Source organism: Petromyzon marinus, chromosome 22 (genome assembly GCF_048934315.1).
Source record: "Petromyzon marinus isolate PM22_M1 ecotype Great Lakes invasive population chromosome 22, UKy_Petmar_22M1.pri1.0, whole genome shotgun sequence".
Taxonomy (NCBI): domain Eukaryota; kingdom Metazoa; phylum Chordata; class Hyperoartia; order Petromyzontiformes; family Petromyzontidae; genus Petromyzon; species Petromyzon marinus.
In genome coordinates this window covers 13,362,171-13,382,675 of record NC_133688.1, presented here as the reverse complement: position 1 = coordinate 13,382,675, position 20,505 = coordinate 13,362,171, and the positions used below count along the sequence as shown (strand labels likewise).

Sequence of the window (20,505 nt, the reverse complement as noted above, 5' to 3'; positions counted from 1 at the left end):
CTCCAGATCTGATCGCAACTGCCGAGTTAAAACCCCATCTAAAAACACTCACTGCAAACTCATATTACTCCAAATAAAATCAAACATCTTTTAGGGGAGAGCAAGCATCCGTGGAGAGAATTTTTTACGGTGAAATAGAGTACACGGTTAATTCTACAAATATAAATTATATTTTAGCGCGAAACAGATATTAATCTCGTGTCCCTTTATATATTCTCTTAAACGATGCCGGAGACCGAGAATAGCCCACCTCTCTATATAATTAACAGCACCAATGCCCACCAGTACACCTAGGGGCGTTGCAGTGTGACATTTGCTCCGCATTTGGATATAGCAGCTTTCACTGAATGAGTTCTATAAACCAAGGCAGCATAGCGTGCCAGTATGTGCCCGCTACAGAGGCATCATGTCCCGAGACGAATCTCCCAAGTCGTACAGACACCCGTCTCGCGTTTTAACGGTGGAAAAAAAACCCACAGCCGCATATGCATCAAAGGGCACCTCTACGCCCGCGGCAAAGCCAAACAGCAAATCTTAGCAGAAGCTCCATCGCATCAGCCGACTTTATTTTTTCCTTGTTGCGTACACATCCTCACCCACGGCATATTCAGCGCAAGCATGCACACCTACCCACGTGCACGTACACATGCAGGATGTGGCAAAACACACAAACAAACGCACGCGCACACACAATTAAGAACAAACAATATTCCCCTCGCTTTAGTCAGACTGCGACTGGCTGGTGATATTCGCGAGCAACTATTTCTGGCCGACGCATCGCAGTGATGCGGTCAGCATCAGGATTAAGGGGCCATCCATTTGGTCCGTACGCAAAAAATCTGTCAAAACTTCACCCCCCCCACCTGCTTGACGAGCCCTCCCCCCCCCCCCGAATCCTATAGAACGGCCGATATTTAATCTACGCAGAAACGATCAAGGATGAATTATATTGACGTGTTTAAGCAAACAGATAGTCCACCGCCGGACTATCTAACTCATTTCAAGGCCAATGTAGACAAATTATTATCGAGGCTTCACTCCCCCCCTTACCTATGCGTAAGTACATTGTCAGTAACCCCCCCCCCCCCCATACGCAAGCGTACGCATTTGGGTTAACCCCCCCTCCCCCCTCCATGCGTACGTAACTCAATGGATGGCCCCTAAGCCCTCTTTTAGCTGGAATTCATTTCCCAGCTGCAAACACACCCACACAGAGAGCAACCGACAGCATTCTTACAAGTAGCATGCTTAGTTTAGACAAGACTGAGAAACAAGCACCACGAGGACATCAAAGAAGATCTTCGACGTCGAACAACGTCACTACATTTTCCACATTGAAGGACAACTCGCAATTGTTACTATTGCGAGTGTCGCAGAGTTAAGCGCGCGCCATTGTCTGTGGCTGGCAAATATGCATAGCAATCTTTTTCGCGAAATACCCAGCATAAACTAAACTTTGCACTTTTTTTACCAGGTAAGGCCCACTGAGCTATACAGCTCTTTTTCAGAAGCGACCTGGCCATAAATGATAGCTCAACAAAGTGGCTTATCGTGTGGAAATGTATAGCAGCCAAATACTGGAAACGCACGATTCTAAATTTGGAAGGGAAAATCCACGTGACCGCGGGGAGACATGCAAACTCCAAATATACAGGCGTCAGAATCAGGATCGTACCCACGACCTCCTGTATACCAGGCGAGGTAGTTAACATCTCCTAGCCACCGTGGCGCCCTTCAGACACGGCAGCAGCAGCACATCCGTATTCCGAGAAAATGTATGATGCCAATTTTAGTTTTTTTATGAGGGAGATCTTTTTTCCATGTTATGGCTTAGAAAGGTCATGAAAAATAAATCATTAAGTTGTCAGGCACTTTATATGACCATGCGTCACCTACAGAAGAAGATATGTTAATTATGAAATACCTTGGGGGGAGAGCTTTATTTTGTTAAATTCTGCTTTTATCTTTCCATCACCAAAAGCGACTGGCAACAGCAAAGACCGAAATTTTTCACAGACGAAGGACGATAGATGCCGAAGGATGTTTGAAGTAAATGTTACTTTGGAGACTTCTCAACTCCACGTCGGCTCGCGAACCTCCTGTCCCATCAACAAAAGGAAATCCAACAACCCTCCTGTGCATCATTGCCGTTGTTTTTTGTTGCATTGTTTGTTAACGGGCAATGGTTTCTTTTTTACAATTCCAGTTTCCTCCCTTATAGAGTGAATGGTAACTTAACGGAGAAGAGACACTTTTTTTTTAAATATATCCTATCATAGCCACTCCATTACTCCCGCTGACATTTCCCCACGTTAACTAATTATAGTTCAAGCTCAGCAAAGGAACGGAAATGAACAATGATGTCGGAGTGCCTATTGGTACAATTTATCTTCGTCTCGGTTTTGGGCAGTGCTTGCTTTTTTACATTTGAACATTCAGAAAGTGACAACATGTTTTTTTTTTTTGTCAAACAAGTACTCAAACAAAAATACAGACGTAATATCAAACACAAGTACGTAATTACAATTACACTTTAAAAACCGATGACGGTTGGAAAAAATGACAAGGCTTGTGCAATAAATCTACACAATCAATCTTTGATTGCAGAAATGCATTTCTCAACAAACACAACAATGCACACAGCATCCAAATGCGAGGCAAACCATCCCCAGGAGGAATCAGGTCGTGAAATATGTATCATTTTCACCGTGACATCTAAAGTACGTTTAAGGTAATGGCAGTCTCTTTAAATCGACTGTCAGTGAAGATATCTGTCAGTATTTCTAAATCTTCCCTTTATTTTTTAAAAGCTATTTTTCTTAAATGAGCATACTTCAGTTTACATTGGAAAACAAAGTGTCTGGTAAACAAGTACATTGCTAAGAAATGATCACATTATTTCACGCTAAATATGCAGCTTTTTCTATGATTTTATATAATTAATAATCTTCACTGATTCTATCTTAATTGACTAGTTTTTTTTTAAATTTATTCATGCCAGTATCATTGGTCCATTTAATCCATTTGAAAAGTACAGCAGTTCCAAATTGGTCCATATCACATCCATATTGAGGCATCATCTTAAACTATCCAGGTAGTATAAGAATAACAGTGGAACTACTACATCTGATTAAGCTCAAAAAGACTAAATGCAATTATATATCTAATTGGCTGACTAAATAGATCTTAACACTTGAGTGAGTTTGCAGCATGTGGACAGTTCAAATCTCACAGCCACCTGCGAGGGTAGAGTCTGCTAGAAATAATCACGTGGCACATAGCTCAGAAGAGGAAGCCACTAAGGTTGGTGAGATGGACCGTATCCTGCAATGATTGCAAGTAATTTCCCCTGTAAATGATAACAGCACCTCTGTGGAATTGTTACACGTAATTAAGACCTAAGTGAAACTAAACGTAATAATTCAAAGTCAGAGCTTTGGGAAATTAATGGTATTTAGTTTAGGACTCTGCGTTAGGCCATGCATATAAATACATTTTATTCAAATTAAAGTGTAAAAGTGAATATTAAGGATAATAAATGTGCAAAAAGAATATATATATATGCCTGCGCATTCAAAGCATGGGATTTAAAGTCCGCTATTAGCAATGGCAAAGTTGCCCAAAGAGAAAAGACAAGGGTTCAACTGTCTGCCAATCGTGCCTACCAACGCGTGGATGTGAGAATCTCATAACCCTCCCGCCCGCACTTGCACCGATCGGAACAATGAGCACTTTTCCCGTAGTAAGCCAAGCACACATCTGCAGAGCAGCAACTTTGAAATGAAAAGAGAGGAAAAAATTACATATCAAAAAAACGCGGCAACGGTAATCACAACTGCCACCTGCGCTGCGCGTAAGCAAACTGCGGAGGTGTCACCTCGCCAACGTCGGCTGGCAGTGCGCCGGTGACGGCGACCGGGGCGTGCGTGCGTGCGTGCGCTCATTGCGTGCTTGCGAGAGGTGCCGTGCTTCGTGGCGAGCGTTTTTCCGCTTCACTTGAGTAGCTCGAGGTATGCCACAGGCACCTTGCCCTTCTGTATCCCGCGCTCGCTCATGAGCCAGTCGGAACACAGCCCAGGAACGCTGTACACCGTGATCACCTGCACGCACGCACGCAACGAAGACGCCACGGTGGCGGGATGTCAACTACCTCGTCCGGTATGCAGGAGGTCGTGGGTTCGATCCCGACCCTGACGCCTGTAAATTTGGAGTTTGCTCGTTCTCCCTGGGGTTGTGTGGACTTTTCTCCAGGTCTTCCAGTTTTTCCCCTCCACATTCAGAAACATACGTTGAAGAGTATTTGGCTTCTATAAATTTCCACGTAATCGGCCACTTAAGTTGAGATATCATTTGTGGCCAGGTCACTTTTGAAAAAGAGCTATGCAGCTCAGTGGGCCTTACCTGGTAAAACAGAGTTTTGGGGCAAGTGCTGTTAGCGAGCACCTATGAAAGCCGGCATGGTACACGAGGGGGCGAGTGGCCACCACCATGCCCGACCGTCGTTGTCTTACCAGTGGCGATGTTTACACACTGCACCGGGTACTCATTTGAGGCCCAGTCGACCTAGGGGAGGCCCAGGACCAGTTCAGATAATCGTCACTGGTGTTGGCCGTGAGCGGGCATTGAACTCGGGTCGCTGGATTCGTAGTGCAGCGCGGTAACCACTGCACCACTGCACTCCCACTACGCTGAAAGGCAACAATCAAAGATCCCCCCCAGCCCCGATCATCACTATCCATATCCCTATCACTACCCCGATCATCAGTACCTCAACGCCAACCCTCCTTAACCACACCCACATTCCTCCATAACTACACAACTTTTAACAACTCCGATTAGTATTTAAACCACTATCATCTTACGTACAATTGTATCATTATTGTGAAGCGCCTTAGATTAAGGCGCTATATAGATCCATATAAGATAATCACTTGCCCCCAAAAGTCTGTTCAGGTTAAACGTGTCCCGTTTTGAGTCCACGGTTTAGAATGAAATAGGCTTGCCCATCACCCTTGGTAAGTTTATATAAAATGACATCACGCACAACCTTCTACAAGGTGGCATGTTTATTTACATTTTGCCTTGATGTTTGTAAAAAAAAAGGAGCTCTCTCACATACGCCAAGGCTCGACTGTGAACAGCGAGGTCAAGCCAGGCAATTACTTTGCGACATACGGCACTATTTTTGTTGGCCACCTGCCTGCCTCGATTACATCACACCAATCGTGGCTATGGTTGTGATAATCCATAAGTTTTTACGTGTACACGTACTGTGACTTTATCAATCCTCGACTGGATGAGGGCCTTCCCATGCTGTGTTATTTGGCCATACTTCATCAAGCTCGTCAGTGTAGGTCAGAGTACAGTGCAGCAATGTATTTTGCTATAGTGTTCGCTGATTCCCACCACGTTGCCCTGCAGCGCAAATGACAACGCGTCTGTGCACGGCTCTCACTTATCTAAGCACGATCCACGTTCAGCCCTGCATAGTTGCCGAGATCTAATGGGATCTGACAGCATCCGGAATATTCCAAGTGATTTGCTCATTATCAATCCAGTGGCGTCATTACAGTGCTAGCTCTAAAAGGTAAAAGCTAGGCTTGGCTCTCAAATAGATACCATCTGATCCTCTAGTACCGCTCTGTACCACGCAGCATGCCCCAAACTCGCTGTTAAATTACAGCTCCTTCCCTACGGCTTAGCTAGCAATTTTCTGCTCCTGTTACGCTCCCATCCTACATCTCAACTTTCCAGCCATCAGAATAAATGCAGGTTCCTCAGAAGAGACTCGTAGGACACAACAGACATTGCTAAAGCTCGTCGAGCCAAACTACGACGGGCAACCTGACACAATAGATAGTGAGATATAACAAGCGCTTTGCAGCACTACAATTTGGCACACTTTTGATTTAAAGCTTTCGTGCCTGCAGGGATTCATATTCTTGGTTCCTTCGGTAAAGTCACGTAGAAGGGAAACAATAATATATATTCGTGGTTCCTTCGGTAAAGTCACGTAGAAGGGAAACAATATTATTGTATTGTTTCCCTCTTACGTGACTTCACCGAAAGAACCAAGAATATGAATTTGGCACACGTTACAGAATATATTTGGCACGTGGCGTCAGGATCAGCACCTTCATGTAGTTTGTAGTCAGGCGCGTTCTGATCCTTTTAAAAGCACGACCAACATTGCGGGAAGGGGCATGTCGGCATGGAAAACTACGGTAGCCGAACACATCCGATTCGTGAGCGAACTCTAAATTTAGAACAGAACAAGTCCTCCAGGATACTCGCTCTCATGCCGAAATTGCACACACGTCGGAGCTATTTGAAACGTCAGTGTCGAGGTCATATTGAAGCCTCGATGAGCTTGAACGCAAGCATAATCCACTTGAGAATTTGCTTGCCATGAACTGCCTCTCCGTACTGCAAGTTTGGTGTGTTTCAGAAAAGACGGATTTGCGTAAGATACATAATAAAATGTCTGTTGTATTGTAATAGCAGCTGCCTTGCTGCAGTGAAATCAAGTGGGCTTCTTGCATTTCACGCGCTCGTGTTCAACTATCTTTTCGTCCATCTGTCCAATCACTTGTCCATTCAAACAAAAAACTCAATATTTTTGCATCTAACAGTGCGAGTTGACGTTGGCGTGGGGTCATGCAGCATTACAGATGGGACGCGGCCATGAACATATCTAACGAGCATTGCATTTAAAAGAATGACACATCTTTAAATAATGCACATGAGGAACAGTAACCAAGCCACCTTGCTGCCCTCCCAGGACAGTATGCCTAATTTGGTGTGTGCGCATAGGCCATGAAGCCGATAGAAATCCGTGGAAGCTCCTCCGACCTTTTGAATTGACGTTTTTTTTCAAAACAACTGAAATCTGGCGACAGATATTGGTACACGACCGCGATTATTTGTTTACATTTTTTTTGTTATATTCAACTCTAGCCTTGCCAAAGGGTAGATTAGCTCCTGGCATGCCGTACTACAGTAAAATGTTTACTGCACCCAAATACGCAATATTCAAACAAGACACGAACATGTGTAAAAGCACAGAACCATCAGCCTTTCCTGAAGAAGTGTGACCGATTGACAGCAGTAGTGAGGCAGTGCTAGTTAACAGACAACCGTCGACCAGTTGAGTCATAATTGGGGCTCATCATCATTGTACAGTCACCAATTGTCACTGCTGCAAAGTCTGCCTATGGGAACCATCTGAAATTAGGATGATAAACAGTTGTCTCTCACGGCATCACTGCTGCTATCAGTCGGTCCCATTGGCTCAGTTGATGGTGATCACAAAGACAACAAGACCATAATGCACTTCTTCAGGAAATTATATTTTTTGCATATGTACAGAGGCTGTGTGCTTTTTATGCATTTTAAAGTCTTGTTTGAAACTTGCGGTTGTCCAGCCTGCCCTATTATTATGCAATGATGGGGTGTTTCACGTCAGTTACAGATGTAACCCAAATACGTGCATTAAAATGCAACCACAGTACTTGTTGAGCTGTAAAACCGGTGCTTCCAAACGTTTCTGCACGCACTGCAGATAAAGCATTACTGGAGCATTAGCAGGGATAACCAGATGGCATTATGATGATGAATTGTAATTGGGTTTTGGGAGATTCTGCTGTGATTAACATATAAAGGTAATACAAAATTCTGCACAAATAAAATACATTTAGACTTGCAAGAGATGCTCTCTCTCCATCTCTCTCTCTTCCTTGGCCTTCCCTCTGATGTACTTCTCTCCATCCTCAACTCAAGGCGCCAACAATCAAGATTTTAGCCTGCTTTTCCGCACGTGATGGAACCACTTTAGTCGCGGCTGCTCTATCCTTTCAAGCAGTTTTATTTCTGTTACCGTGGACCCACACAACGTGGTGGTTCTTCAGCCTATCTTGTCTCATTTTTAACACCGTGCTTTCAAGCAATTGTATTTCAGCGGCTTGTACTCCCTCCCTCCCTCCCACCCTACCTACCTACCTACCTCCAAGAGTCCACGTTTCCCCAGCATATATTACAATTCTCATTCCACACCAGCCCTTTTTATGCTTTGATCAAAGTCGTTTGCTTTAACAATGATACTCCTGATTTGCATGTCTAGATTTACATGTTTTTAAACGTCAACACTCCTGATATACGTAAACCGTATCAGCGATTTTCATTTCCTCTTGGCTACGCCTATTTGAGCATCCGTTTATCTCAAGTATTTAACTCTTTACAACACTCACCTTCATGACGCCAGCCTCTAAAATTGATTGTTTTCCATTTCTCAAGTTATTCCTTCATTTCCCATCTCAAATCTACCCATTTGTCTCAAAAAACATTCCATTACTAAACGTGTAAAACCCCAAATGAGCTCGATGAAACTTTCGTTAAGATCCTGCTTGGGATGTTTAGGCAATTTCTTACGAAGTAATTGTTCCATATGGAACCAACTTAAGAGCGCCCGAGATAAGCGATGACTTCCTGCACTAACCGTCTTCGCTTTTTGCACGCCTAGTAGTCACTAGGCGCGTGCGGCATTTAGCGACAATTTGTTTTGGAATGGACAAAATCTGACAAAATGAGGCAAGGGGACACTTTAGTGAGAACTGGAGTTTTGTGAAACCTTGCCATTGACGTAAGTGCCGGGAAACAGCAGCCTGCTTCAAGCGGTGAGAAACGGGAAGAGCTAAACGGGAGAGAGCGAGGGCGAGGACGAGGAAAGCTGTCGAGCTCCAGCGGCGAACCTCGTCCGCGAGCAGCGAGAGCTCGCTGCTGTCGCCGGCGTCGTAGTCGTAGAGGACGCGGGCGCGCCGCGTTCCGCTCGCCAGCTGCGGCTCGGCCGCCGTGAGCTGCGACGACGCGCCAGCCGGGGCGGCCGGGATCGGCACCGTGACGGGCGGCAGTGGCGCGCTGCCGCTGGGCAGGAACGTCGTCGGGAAACTGACGGCACGCGAAAGGCGGAGAGCGGGAAAACTTTGTTCAGAACTGAAAGAATCTTATGCGTTGTTAAGTTTTTTTTTACAGACGTCCAGTAGGGGCGGCTCGGCAAGTTACAACAACAAGCAAAACAAAAACACATGACAGGAGTGCCAAGTAGAGGAAGGCTGAGCAAGACGCGAAAATAAAAAAAAAAACATTAAAAGTATTTAAGTACAAATTGCTGCTAGAAGTACATCAATTCCTGACGATTTTTCAACAATTGCAATCTTGGGCAAGGCAGCAAAATAAAAATAGTCCCAGACCACACCAAGACAACAAACAGCACACAGTCCCATCCGACCACGGCTGTGCATTTTGCAGACATCTGTGCCAATTTTTTTAAGAAAACGCGCCAGCCAATAAGTCTCCATCGCCAACTATGGGGATTAATGACAATGTGTTTCTTGGCCAATTTGTCAAGATGTGAATATGGGCAATGAATAAAAACAAGCAAACACGTTAAAAAAAAAAACATCCCAGAGACAATGCTCAGGGTGAGATTGAAAAGGTCAGTTTGACAATAAGGGTGCGAGCTGGTGCACAGTCTGTGCATTATGCAGACTGCTATTGGAGTTGTTTTTCAATGTCTTTTGTACATGTGCTTATTCATGCATGCCATAACAACACATGGATACAACACAATAACCAGACATGGTTATTATAATTAATACTATAACAACACATGGTTCATATTGCTTCCAATCCCTAATATTCTTAACTATTCTCAAATCCAATGGCTGCTCGGGTGGATTGGTGATTTAATACCATGAGCACTCAACCCGAAAGCAACAATGGTACGGGATTATCATGTATACCCACCTGGTTCAGCGCACTCACATTTCAAAGTTTGTTTACTGCTGAACTGCAGCTCTGAGTCCATCAGAATTGCATTAGTGTTTTGGCCAAACTTACTTTCGACAGCTTCCCAAATAAATCTGGGCACAAGACCAGAATGCAAATGAACACAAACATATATTTATAATGTGGAAGTTTGACATGCATTTGGATTCCGCAGAAAGCTTCAATTCTGCGAGTATGCTGGAGTCATTAAGTGGCTAACATCAGTGGCACGTACCTGTAGCCTTATGTTCACGCAGGCTGCACGCATTTGATAAACAATAGGAATAGTTTGTGGAGGCGATTAGACCGTACCTTCCCATTTGCTTCTGTAGGTCCACCATGTACTGGTAGCACTGGGCATAGTACGTCATCTGGGCCTCCACGAACTCGTTGAGACATCTAAGGTGATTCGCCTGCAGTGCGACAAAGTCAGACAAACGTGCCGCTCAAGTCAAAGTTTTCAGCAGGGAGAGCAGGGGGATGATCTACGCTGGTGGTTCTCAACCTTTGATGGCTACTGTAACCCCCTTGCCTGACCCAACATGGTTCTGAGAAATAAGCGTATGAATAATGATCATCAATATTTTAACCAATTGTCCATTTTGTGTGGTATCCTAACTAGCTAAGTAACTGCAAGTGAATAAAACAAAAATTAACAGGCACCCTGCATGCTTGATGTAAGTTGTTCACGCTCACTGTTTACTGTTGGAAATCACGCTGTTTATGATCAACCAGTTTAGAGAGGTCTTTAATATCATTCCAGGTTAGCATATGGATTAAAATGTTATCGTAGTTATTTCAATATTTCCAGATTCATGCACGATTATTCACCAATTTCATCATGTATGACATCATTTCACACTTTTGATTTAAAGCTTTCGTGACTGCAGTAATTCATATTCTTCGCTCTTTTGGTAAAGTCACGTTGAAGGGAAACAATAAAATAATAAAATATATATAAAACAATAAAAATTCTCACGACGTTTCGACCATAACACAAACGGTCGTCATCAGGTGTGTCGGTTTGCATAAATTTATTTTTAAACGGTGTAGTTATTTATTTATAAAAAAACCGTCAGCGCCACGCGCAGCGATTTGGCAGTTTATTTAGAAGGACGAGTCCATCTATGTTCTGAAAAGAGGAGGGGGGAGACGAAAAATTAATGTATGCTGTCTGAAAGCCACTGTAAGCGTAAACAATCAATTAAGACCTGAAATGGTTAATCAAATCTTTCCAATGATTGCTAAGCCAGAATCCATCTTCTCGGTTGAAATTGTCTCTGTGCTTGTATATGTGGATAGCCTCATGAACGAATCTCTCATGGTAGCCAGATGGCTTACAAAGAACCTCTGTCATGGAAAAGTTTAAAAATAAATAAATGCAAATCGACACACCTGATGACGACCGTTTGTGTTATGGTCCAAACGTCGTGAGAATTTTTATTGCTTTATATATATTTTATTGTTCCCCTTCAACGTGACTTTACCGAAAGAGCTAAGAATATAATTTCACACATTTATAAATCACTTCACGTACCCTCTGAGACATTGCCACGTGACCCCCAGGGGTCCGCGTACCCCCGACGGAGAACCACTGATCTACACGGCTCTCTCCGCTGCATTTTCGCACTGCACCGCTTGCTGCTCGGAACGATGGGCGATGTTCGCCCGACATGCTGGGACATTCTGCAGGAGATGAATATGACGGACACCGCGCCGAACGATGCGCGGTGCAACCCAAAAACGCTTCGGAGGTCTACATCTACACCGTTGTTCAGCAACGGCCTGGATTAAGGCTATTCTGAGCCCTCGTGTGTCAGGGCAATAATTTGGGCTGTTTCAATGACTTTTACATCTGCCACCACCTACTGCCTTCTGAACCCCATGGGGCCCCTAGGCGACAGACTGCTTTGTTTTTGTTTTTCTCAGTAATGGGCTTGGCTCTGCTAATGTCACGAAACGCAGCCTGCGACGTCCGCTTCAGCAGCGAGTATATTAGCACCAAACATTTCTGTTCGCTGCCCATCCCGAGTTCTTGTAGCATGTACTGTGTATGCAGGCTGTAGCATGTATATGTATGGCCCTTTTTGCCAGTCCGCTGCTGGATGAGGGCCTCCGCACACCGTGTGAGTCGTGGGGGTTATATGACCAGACTTCACTATGCTGATCAGTGCAGGTTGGTGAAGACTGGAGCAAAGACGTTGGGGCATAGTATAGTACAACAATGTATCTTGCTACTCTGCCCCTTGCAGATGATGCAGCCCCACAGCAGCTTGCGACACTTGTTTCTATGCACGGCGATCGTCAATCCAGGCTCAAACCTGCTTAGCTTTTGAGATCTGATGAGGCCGAGCATCTTCCTGGTGATTTACTCATAGGCAGACTATAGCATAGGCCCTGACTTCACTGGCAATGTCTTACACCTTAATCTGAACATGTTATACGTACAGTGAAACCTTGGATTGCGAGCATAATTCGTTCCGGAAACGTGCTCGTAATCCAAAGCACTCGTATATCAAAGCGAATTTCCCCATAAGAAATAATGGAAACTGAGATGATTCGTTCCACAACCCAAAAATACTGTATTCATTTCAAAATGATTAATACAAAATACCTTTTTATATTTTTATTATTTCAATTTAACATAAAGTAATCAAATGTATTAATCACATGTAATCGTGGCTGGTGTGAGGGAGACGAGAGATAGGAGAGGAGGGTTATTGTGTAGGATGACTTTCACTTGTAGTACAGTTACTAAAAGAACAGTCACTACACTTGGACACGAAAAAAAAATGCTTTACGCACACACACGTGGTCACAACACTATAGTATTGTAGTAAACAGTATACATGTGGTCACAACACTATAGTACTGTAGTAAACAGTATACACGTGGTCACAACACTATAGTACTGTAGTAAACATACACGTGGTCACAACACTATAGTACTATAGTAAACAGTATACACGTGGTCACAACACTATAGTACTATAGTAAACAGTATACACGTGGTCACAACACTATAGTTCTGTAGTAAACAGTACACACGTGGTCACAACACTATAGTACTGTAGTAAACAGTATACACGTGGTCACAACACTATAGTACCATAGTAAACAGTATACACGTGGTCACAACACTATAGTACTATAGTAAACAGTATACACGTGGTCACAACACTATAGCACTGTAGTAAACAGTATACACGTGGTCACAACACTATAGTGCTGTCGTAAACAGTATACACGTGGTCACAACACTATAGTACTGTAGTAAACAGTATACATGTGGTCACAACACTATAGCACTGCAGTAAACAGTATACACGTGGTCACAACACTATAGTACTATAGTAAACAGTATACACGTGGTCACAACACTATAGCACTGTAGTAAACAGTATACACGTGGTCACAACACTATAGTACTGTCGTAAACAGTATACACGTGGTCACAACACTATAGTACTGTAGTAAACAGTATACACGTGGTCACAACACTATAGCACTGTAGTAAACAGTATACACGTGGTCACAACACTATAGTACTATAGTAAACAGTATACACGTGGTCACAACACTATAGTACTGTAGTAAACAGTATACACGTGGTAACAACACTATAGCACTATAGTAAACAGTATACACGTGGTCACAACACTAGTACTATAGTAAACAGTATACACGTGGTCACAACACTATAGTACTGTAGTAAACAGTATACACGTGGTCACAACACTATAGCACTGTAGTAAATAGTGGTCACAACACTATAGTACTGTAGTAAACAGTATACACGTGGTCACAACACTATAGTACTGTAGTAAACAGTATACACGTGGTCACAACACTATAGTACTGTAGTAAACAGTATACACGTGGTCACAACACTATAGTACTGTAGTAAACAGTATACACGTGGTCACAACACTATAGTACTGTAGTAAACAGTATACACGTGGTCACAACACTATAGCACTGTAGTAAACAGTGGTCACAACACTATAGTACTATAGTAAACAGTATACACGTGGTCACAACACTATAGTACTATAGTAAACAGTATACACGTGGTCACAACACTATAGTACTGTAGTAAACAGTATACACGTGGTCACAACACTATAGTACTGTAGTAAACAGTATACACGTGGTCACAACACTATAGTACTATAGTAAACAGTATACACGTGGTCACAACACTATAGTACTGTAGTAAACAGTATACACGTGGTCACAACACTATAGTACTATAGTAAACAGTATACGCTCGCACGGATGTTGACTATACGAGTGAGGCACGCCGACTGAGACCGAGCATGGGAGATGATTACCCACAATCCCGCAGCGAGAGAGAAGAACCATTGGCTCAGTTGTGATCACGTGACGCTCGGCAGACAAAGCATATACGTACTGCTCGTATTGCAAGACATCGCTCGTTTATCAAATTATCATTTATTTAAAAATTTTGCTCGTCTTGCAAAACACTCGCAGACCAAGTTACTCGCAATCCAAGGTTTCACTGTAGTTTAAATATTTGAGAACATTAGCAACTTCTAATACATTTGAAGAATATTTTACCATTAATGTCAGTATACAACGGTTCACCCTTATGAACATTATCATGACATGCCTCATTATTAGTATGTTTAAAAAAAATATACATACCATGTGAGTCAAGGAGAGCAGAGCACAATTATGATTCAGTGAAACCTACATTTCCCTTGCTCACAGTCCTTTTTAATTCAATACATTTTTTTATTTCTTTCTTTGGCAGGTCATGTTTCCTGCTGGGACTAACATATTTCAAGGACACGTAGGCACGCACACGGTAGAAAAGCTCAAAGAAGTTAATAACCAGGACCTAATATAGATGATAGAGTGAAGTAAAAAAAAGCAAAGCCTAAATGACCGAAAGCCAAAATTAGTTTTACCTCATTACATTGGTAAAGCCTGGACAAGAGGACTTCAGTTTCAGTTTATTTATTTTGGTATAGCCCTGTGAGCCATTCGGCTCTTGAATCGGGTGCAACCACAACAAACCAAAAACAAAAACACGAGCAAGAAAAACATCTTAAAGTGACTACGTGACTGTGCAAACAGAAAATATATGAAAAAAACCCAGCAAAATATTCCTGAAAAAAGCACCGTACACCAACGCTGTGTGCAAGTAATCCCAGTAGGATGCAAGTCAAACAACAACCACAAGAAAACTTATATTAAGGCCATCAGTCTAACTCCGTACTACACAAAACAAACATATCCAAACCAAAAAACGTTTTCGAAATCACCAAAAAAATAAAGCCATAATTGCAACGTAACAGTGATCACAGGGACTGTGACCGAATTTTTACAATAAACTACATAAATAACATGTAACACCAAATCCTAGAGCCATAGCTGGCTGCATGAGTTACTCCACAACAACAGAAGCATCACGCGGAGTATCAAATTTTTCAATGCACCTTTAAGATCAGCATTACGTTCACACGGAAATAGAGCACCACGTTGAACTGAGCAGAGTACTGCAGGAAAGCTGTTTCAGGTAGAGTGCAGGTTTTCGGAGTTGTGCTATAAAGCCCTCCGATGGGCTTTTTGAAATGGACCGCGTGTCGTTCGGTGTGATGTCCGACGTTTCGCTTCACGTACCGAAGAAGCTCCCAGCCATGTGGAACAAAATGTCAGGACGTCATACCCAACACTTCAAGGGATGAGCCATACACCCATTGAAGAGGTAAACTGTTCAGGTGTTTACACAAAACAGTACGCTGGCACGGAAATGTACTTTTGAGTATGTATTTAAACTATAGTGTTCATGGAGCTCTGCAATGCGATCAGTATTAGTATTAAAAAAAAAGGTTTTCAAAACATTATGTATTCATGTGTTTGTTTCACGGCCTGTTAAGTGATACTGCACCACTGCAGTTCAATATAATTTAGATTTTCAAGGTGAGTTTGTTACATGGAAACAATTCAGGTAAACAATTAAACATTAGTCATGCAGTTTGATTTAAAGCTTTCGTGACTGCAGGGATTCATATTCTTGGTTCTTTCGGTAAAGTCACGTAGAAGGGAAACAATAAAATAATAAAAATATAAAATAATAAAAATCTCACGACGTTTCAGGCTCAACGTTAAAAAACCGCCACTTTTTTCAAATTTTCTTGCTGTGGTTTTCACACTTGATGATGACTGCTTGTGTTGCAGTCGAAACGTCGTGAGAATTTTATTGTTTTACATTTTTATTATTTTATTGTTTCCCTTCTACGTGACTTTACCGAAAAAACCAAGAATATTATTCATGCAGTCAGTGGGTCACCTTTGCTCAAAATTATTTTGATGGTGACCGAAGACAAGAGGACCACATTGTACCTCTTAGAGAACTGCTGACGGTATTTGCATATGTACAGAGGCTGAGTAGTTTAGCGAGAGAGAGTAAAACTAAACTATTTTATTTACCAGGTAAAGCCCACTTTTTTTAGAAGCGACCTGGTCAAAAATGATAGCTCAACAAAGTGGCTTATCACGTGGAAGTTCATAGCAGCCAAATTACCTAAATGTATGTCTCTAAATTGAGAGCGAAAAAAACCAGGGAACCCTGAGAAAAATTCACGCGACCACGGGCAGAGAAACACGCAGACTCCAAATACACAGGCGTCAGTGTCGGGATGGAACCCACGACCTCCTGCATACTCGACCAGGGAGATAACATCTCCCTGTTCCCAGGCAGCAGAGGAAAAGGAACGAACCCCCTTCCCGATGATTGTCAGCTGAGGCTACAAAGATGCACACCATGGCCAGCACCAGGCTCCTCTTAATGGTGTGCATAATTGATGGCCTTACAATTTTTATATTACAACAATGGCAGACAATTCTTGGTTCTTACGTAACTTTACCGAAAGAACCAAGAATATGAATCCCTGCAGTCATGAAAGCTTTGAGTCAAAATGGCAGACTATATAAAGGTTTGAATTGTTTTGTTAAAAAGCAAAATTGATAAAAAAAATATATATTTAAAAGTACCAATATCAATCTATTTCATGTGTGACAAGGATTTCATCCCACAGTGGAATGCTATAAAAGGTTGAGATCACGGGGCAGGATTTATACATTGCTTTCATGTAAATTCATAGTTTACAATTAATAAGTCTTACAATTTTAACAGGTGAATTAAGAGACACAAATGCTCTACAAATAAAGAAGAAAATAATTTCCTTTTAAATTCAAATGAGATTCCACATCTGCTGTATCAAACAGAATTTTAATGTAATGGTAATCTAATGAAAACCCACAAAGCAGCCAACGCGATTTTGTACAAAAATGCAATGTGCTGTCACGGTAGACTGTGGGTGAGAGAAAAAAAAACCGATACAAAGTGTATCTATTCCACTACGTAAACAAGTAAAACAAGACTACTGTCTATCAGCCTTATTGGGCCAATGTTTTCCTGAAGCTTTCGGTGTTTGTTACACTTGGGAACAAACACAGCTCAACGTCCCAAAACACCCATACAACTGACTTGTTGATACAATGTAATTGTGCTCTTAGTACATTGTTAACAGACTGGTAATACAATTGTGTAACATTAACTAAAGCTAATTAATTAGTGCACATTACAGATGCTATTGTTCTACCAGGCCCTGCACGCATACAAATCACAAACTCATAGACTGATCAATGCATTAATAAATTATTCGCGTCAGCCAAACATCTGACCAATCAACAATGAATGATTAATAGTTAATAATATATTTAATAGATAAATTGTAAGACAGCTCCATTAGGCTGAGAATGTGTCTTACAAAGAGGCCTATTTGTGGAAATGCCATTTACTGCGGGTGATTAATTTTGCCATGGTAGTGGGGAGCTGCGGCCCAAATTCTGCTCAGATGTAGATGGGGAAATTTCACGCCAATTCCCTGGGCCAGACTCAAAAAATGTGAAGGGGGGTTGAGAGTGCCTCCAAACTCGGCCCAACCAGCAGATTGAGCAGACTGAAGTGGACAACTTTACAAGATTCTGTGGCTGAATTCCATAATTATTTTATAGGGCTGCATTTGCCAAGGCAAGAGAGTGCTCGCTATATAATGTACAGGATTAACACGTAGTACGTTTTGTTTTAAATCACATCCACAATTATATTCTTGGTTCTTTCGGTAAAGTCACGTAGAAGGGAAACAATAAAATAATAAAAATATAAAACAATACAATTCTCACGACGTTTCGACTGCAACACAAGCAATCATCATCAGGTGTGAAAACCACAGCAAGAAAATTTGAAAAAAGTGGCGTTTTTTTAACGTTAGCACCACGGAGAGCGATTTGGCAGTTATTCAGATAGACGAGTCCATCTATGTTCGGAAAAGAGGGGGGAGACGAAAATAATGTATGCGGTCTGAAAGCCACCGTAAGCGTGAACAATCAATTAAGACCCGAAATGGTTTATCAAATCCTTCCAACGATTGCTAAGCCAGAATCCATCTTCTCGGTTGAAATTGTCTCTGTGTTTGCATATGTGGATAGCCTCACGAACGAATCTCTCATGGTAGCCAGATGGCTTGCATTAAAAAAAATGGCACTTTTTCAAATTTTCTTGCTGTGGTTTTCACACCTGATGATGATTGCTTGTGTTGCAGTCGAAACGTCATGATAATTTTATTGTTTTATATTTATTATTTTATTGTTTCCTTTCTACGTGACTTTACCGAAAGAACCAAGAATATGAATCCCTGCAGTAACGAAAGCTTTAAATCAAAATACATCCACAATTGTTCGTAAAAAAAAACTATGTACTAGAATACCCTCACAATTTTGTTTTGTACATACGTCGTTACGTTCTTTCTATGTGTCGACTGGCACTCCGGACAACTTGCAAATGAGATGTTCCATCTCAAGGGATTTTAAAGTTTAAATATTTTTTTTTTATAAACAATTTAGTTTGCACATTAATACGTGGTGCAATATAACGCCTATAATGTTCTTCTGGTCACCTGAATGATTTGACTTCGTTGGCAAAAATGTGTGGCACCACTTAGACAAGTATAGGAAATAACACACGCTCAGACATCGCATTACACGGGCAATTCATCTCAGTCATCATCAATCACACTAACAGCAATGTCAGCAGCTGCAATTTTGCCTGCCATGAGCAGTGGACGACAGGACAATAAAAGCCATCAATTTATTACAAATGTATACAGTGTTTTATTGCTGTTTTCCCGAAAAGTTTTGTATTTGAGTTTTTAAACAGTTTCCAATGATTTGGCCTTTGCCGGTGCATCATCAATTGCAAGGCACGTGTGCTTGGCAAGGCGGAAAGAAATATCAAAGGTGGACCTCACACGAGCAGTACAACATCATATCACAATCGCAAAGGAATGCATGCCTTCCCCAATTACCTGGTCGATAGGCCTCACACATGTACCCAGGGGAGTTTCTGTTCTATACCAAGGTCTGTTCATAGATACGTGCAACCAAATCAGGTTCTATTTTAGACACAGATATATTATTTTGTGTCTCCATTGTTGATGTGGCCGATACCATCAAAGGCCCTGTGTCGGTGTGAACGAGTAAGGGCTCATGCAGGCTGGAAAGACAATATAAATGTTTAGCTTCTGCATGAACCCAAGATGTGAAGAACCCTGGCAATGCAGCATTAGACCCGTGAGCCACCAAGTCGCCCCAAGTCATTACTTTATGGTAATTCTACAAGCTACACAGGGACCATTACCATCCACCATACCCAGTGCACACCCGGTGCATATGATCAGGAATAATCATTCATATGAACAGCTGCTTAATTCAGAGAGCTCACTGACAAGATGTCCTTCCAGACACTATCCTTCGAGACCAGGTTTAGGAGCAAAGATAATCGTTTATCTTAGTCGTGTAATATTGTTCAAAAGAGGAATTTATCCTGATTGTACATTCCAGCCTATGTCCATCTGCACAGTACCCGATAAGCAGGCAGCTGATTATATTAATAAGTTTAAATAATTTTAACTATGCCCATTCGATAATTAATCTCAGACAAGAAAATACATTTATATTGCACAATCCTAATTCCTTGTCAATTTAAAACGTTAATCCAGAATATATAAATATTATATTCTGGGGTTTTTCGGTAAAGTCACGTAGATAGGTTCAAAGAAAATACAAAATAACAAAAAGCTACGACGTTTCGATCGCAACACAAGCAATCGTCATCAGGATATTTATTTTCTTCCTGATGACGACAGCTTGTGTTGCGATTGAAACGTCGTAGCTTTTTGTTATTTTTTTGTTATTCTCTTTGAACCTATCTACATGACTTTACCGAAAGACCCAAAGAATATGAATTTCTGCAGTCACGAAAGCTTTAAGTCAAGATTTATATAAATATTATTACACAGTGAAATACTGTTACTACAGTGAGGGAAAAAAGTATTTGATCTCCTGCTGATTTTGTACGTTTGCTCACTGACGAAGAAATAATCAGTCTATAATTTTTATGGTAGGTTTATTTTAACAGGGAGAGACAGAATAACAACAATAAAATGTCAAAAATGGTATAAATTTATTTGCATTTTAATGAGGGAAGACGTTTCTTGTAGTTGGCCACCAGGTTTGCACACATGTCAGGAGGGATTTTGTCCTACTCCTCTTTGCAGATCTTCTCCAAGTCATTAAGGTTTCAAGGCTGAC

At 41.8% G+C, this 20,505-nt stretch overlaps 1 protein-coding gene across 5 annotated transcripts in view; it reads right to left on the bottom strand.

Moving 5' to 3' along the window:
- Positions 1-545: 545 nt before the first annotated feature.
- Positions 546-20,505, bottom strand: part of LOC116944988 (endophilin-B1-like) — a 64,467-nt gene continuing 44,507 nt past the window's right edge. For all 5 annotated transcript variants that reach the window (XM_032958998.2, XM_032958999.2, XM_032959000.2 and 2 more), the window contains 3 exons: positions 10,135-10,235; positions 8,748-8,943; positions 546-4,100 (listed from right to left, as the gene is read on the bottom strand). In XM_032958998.2, the coding sequence (XP_032814889.2) occupies positions 3,993-4,100; positions 8,748-8,943; positions 10,135-10,235 (405 nt within the window). In that variant the 3' untranslated portion in view covers positions 546-3,992. The remainder of the gene's footprint in view (positions 4,101-8,747; positions 8,944-10,134; positions 10,236-20,505) is intronic.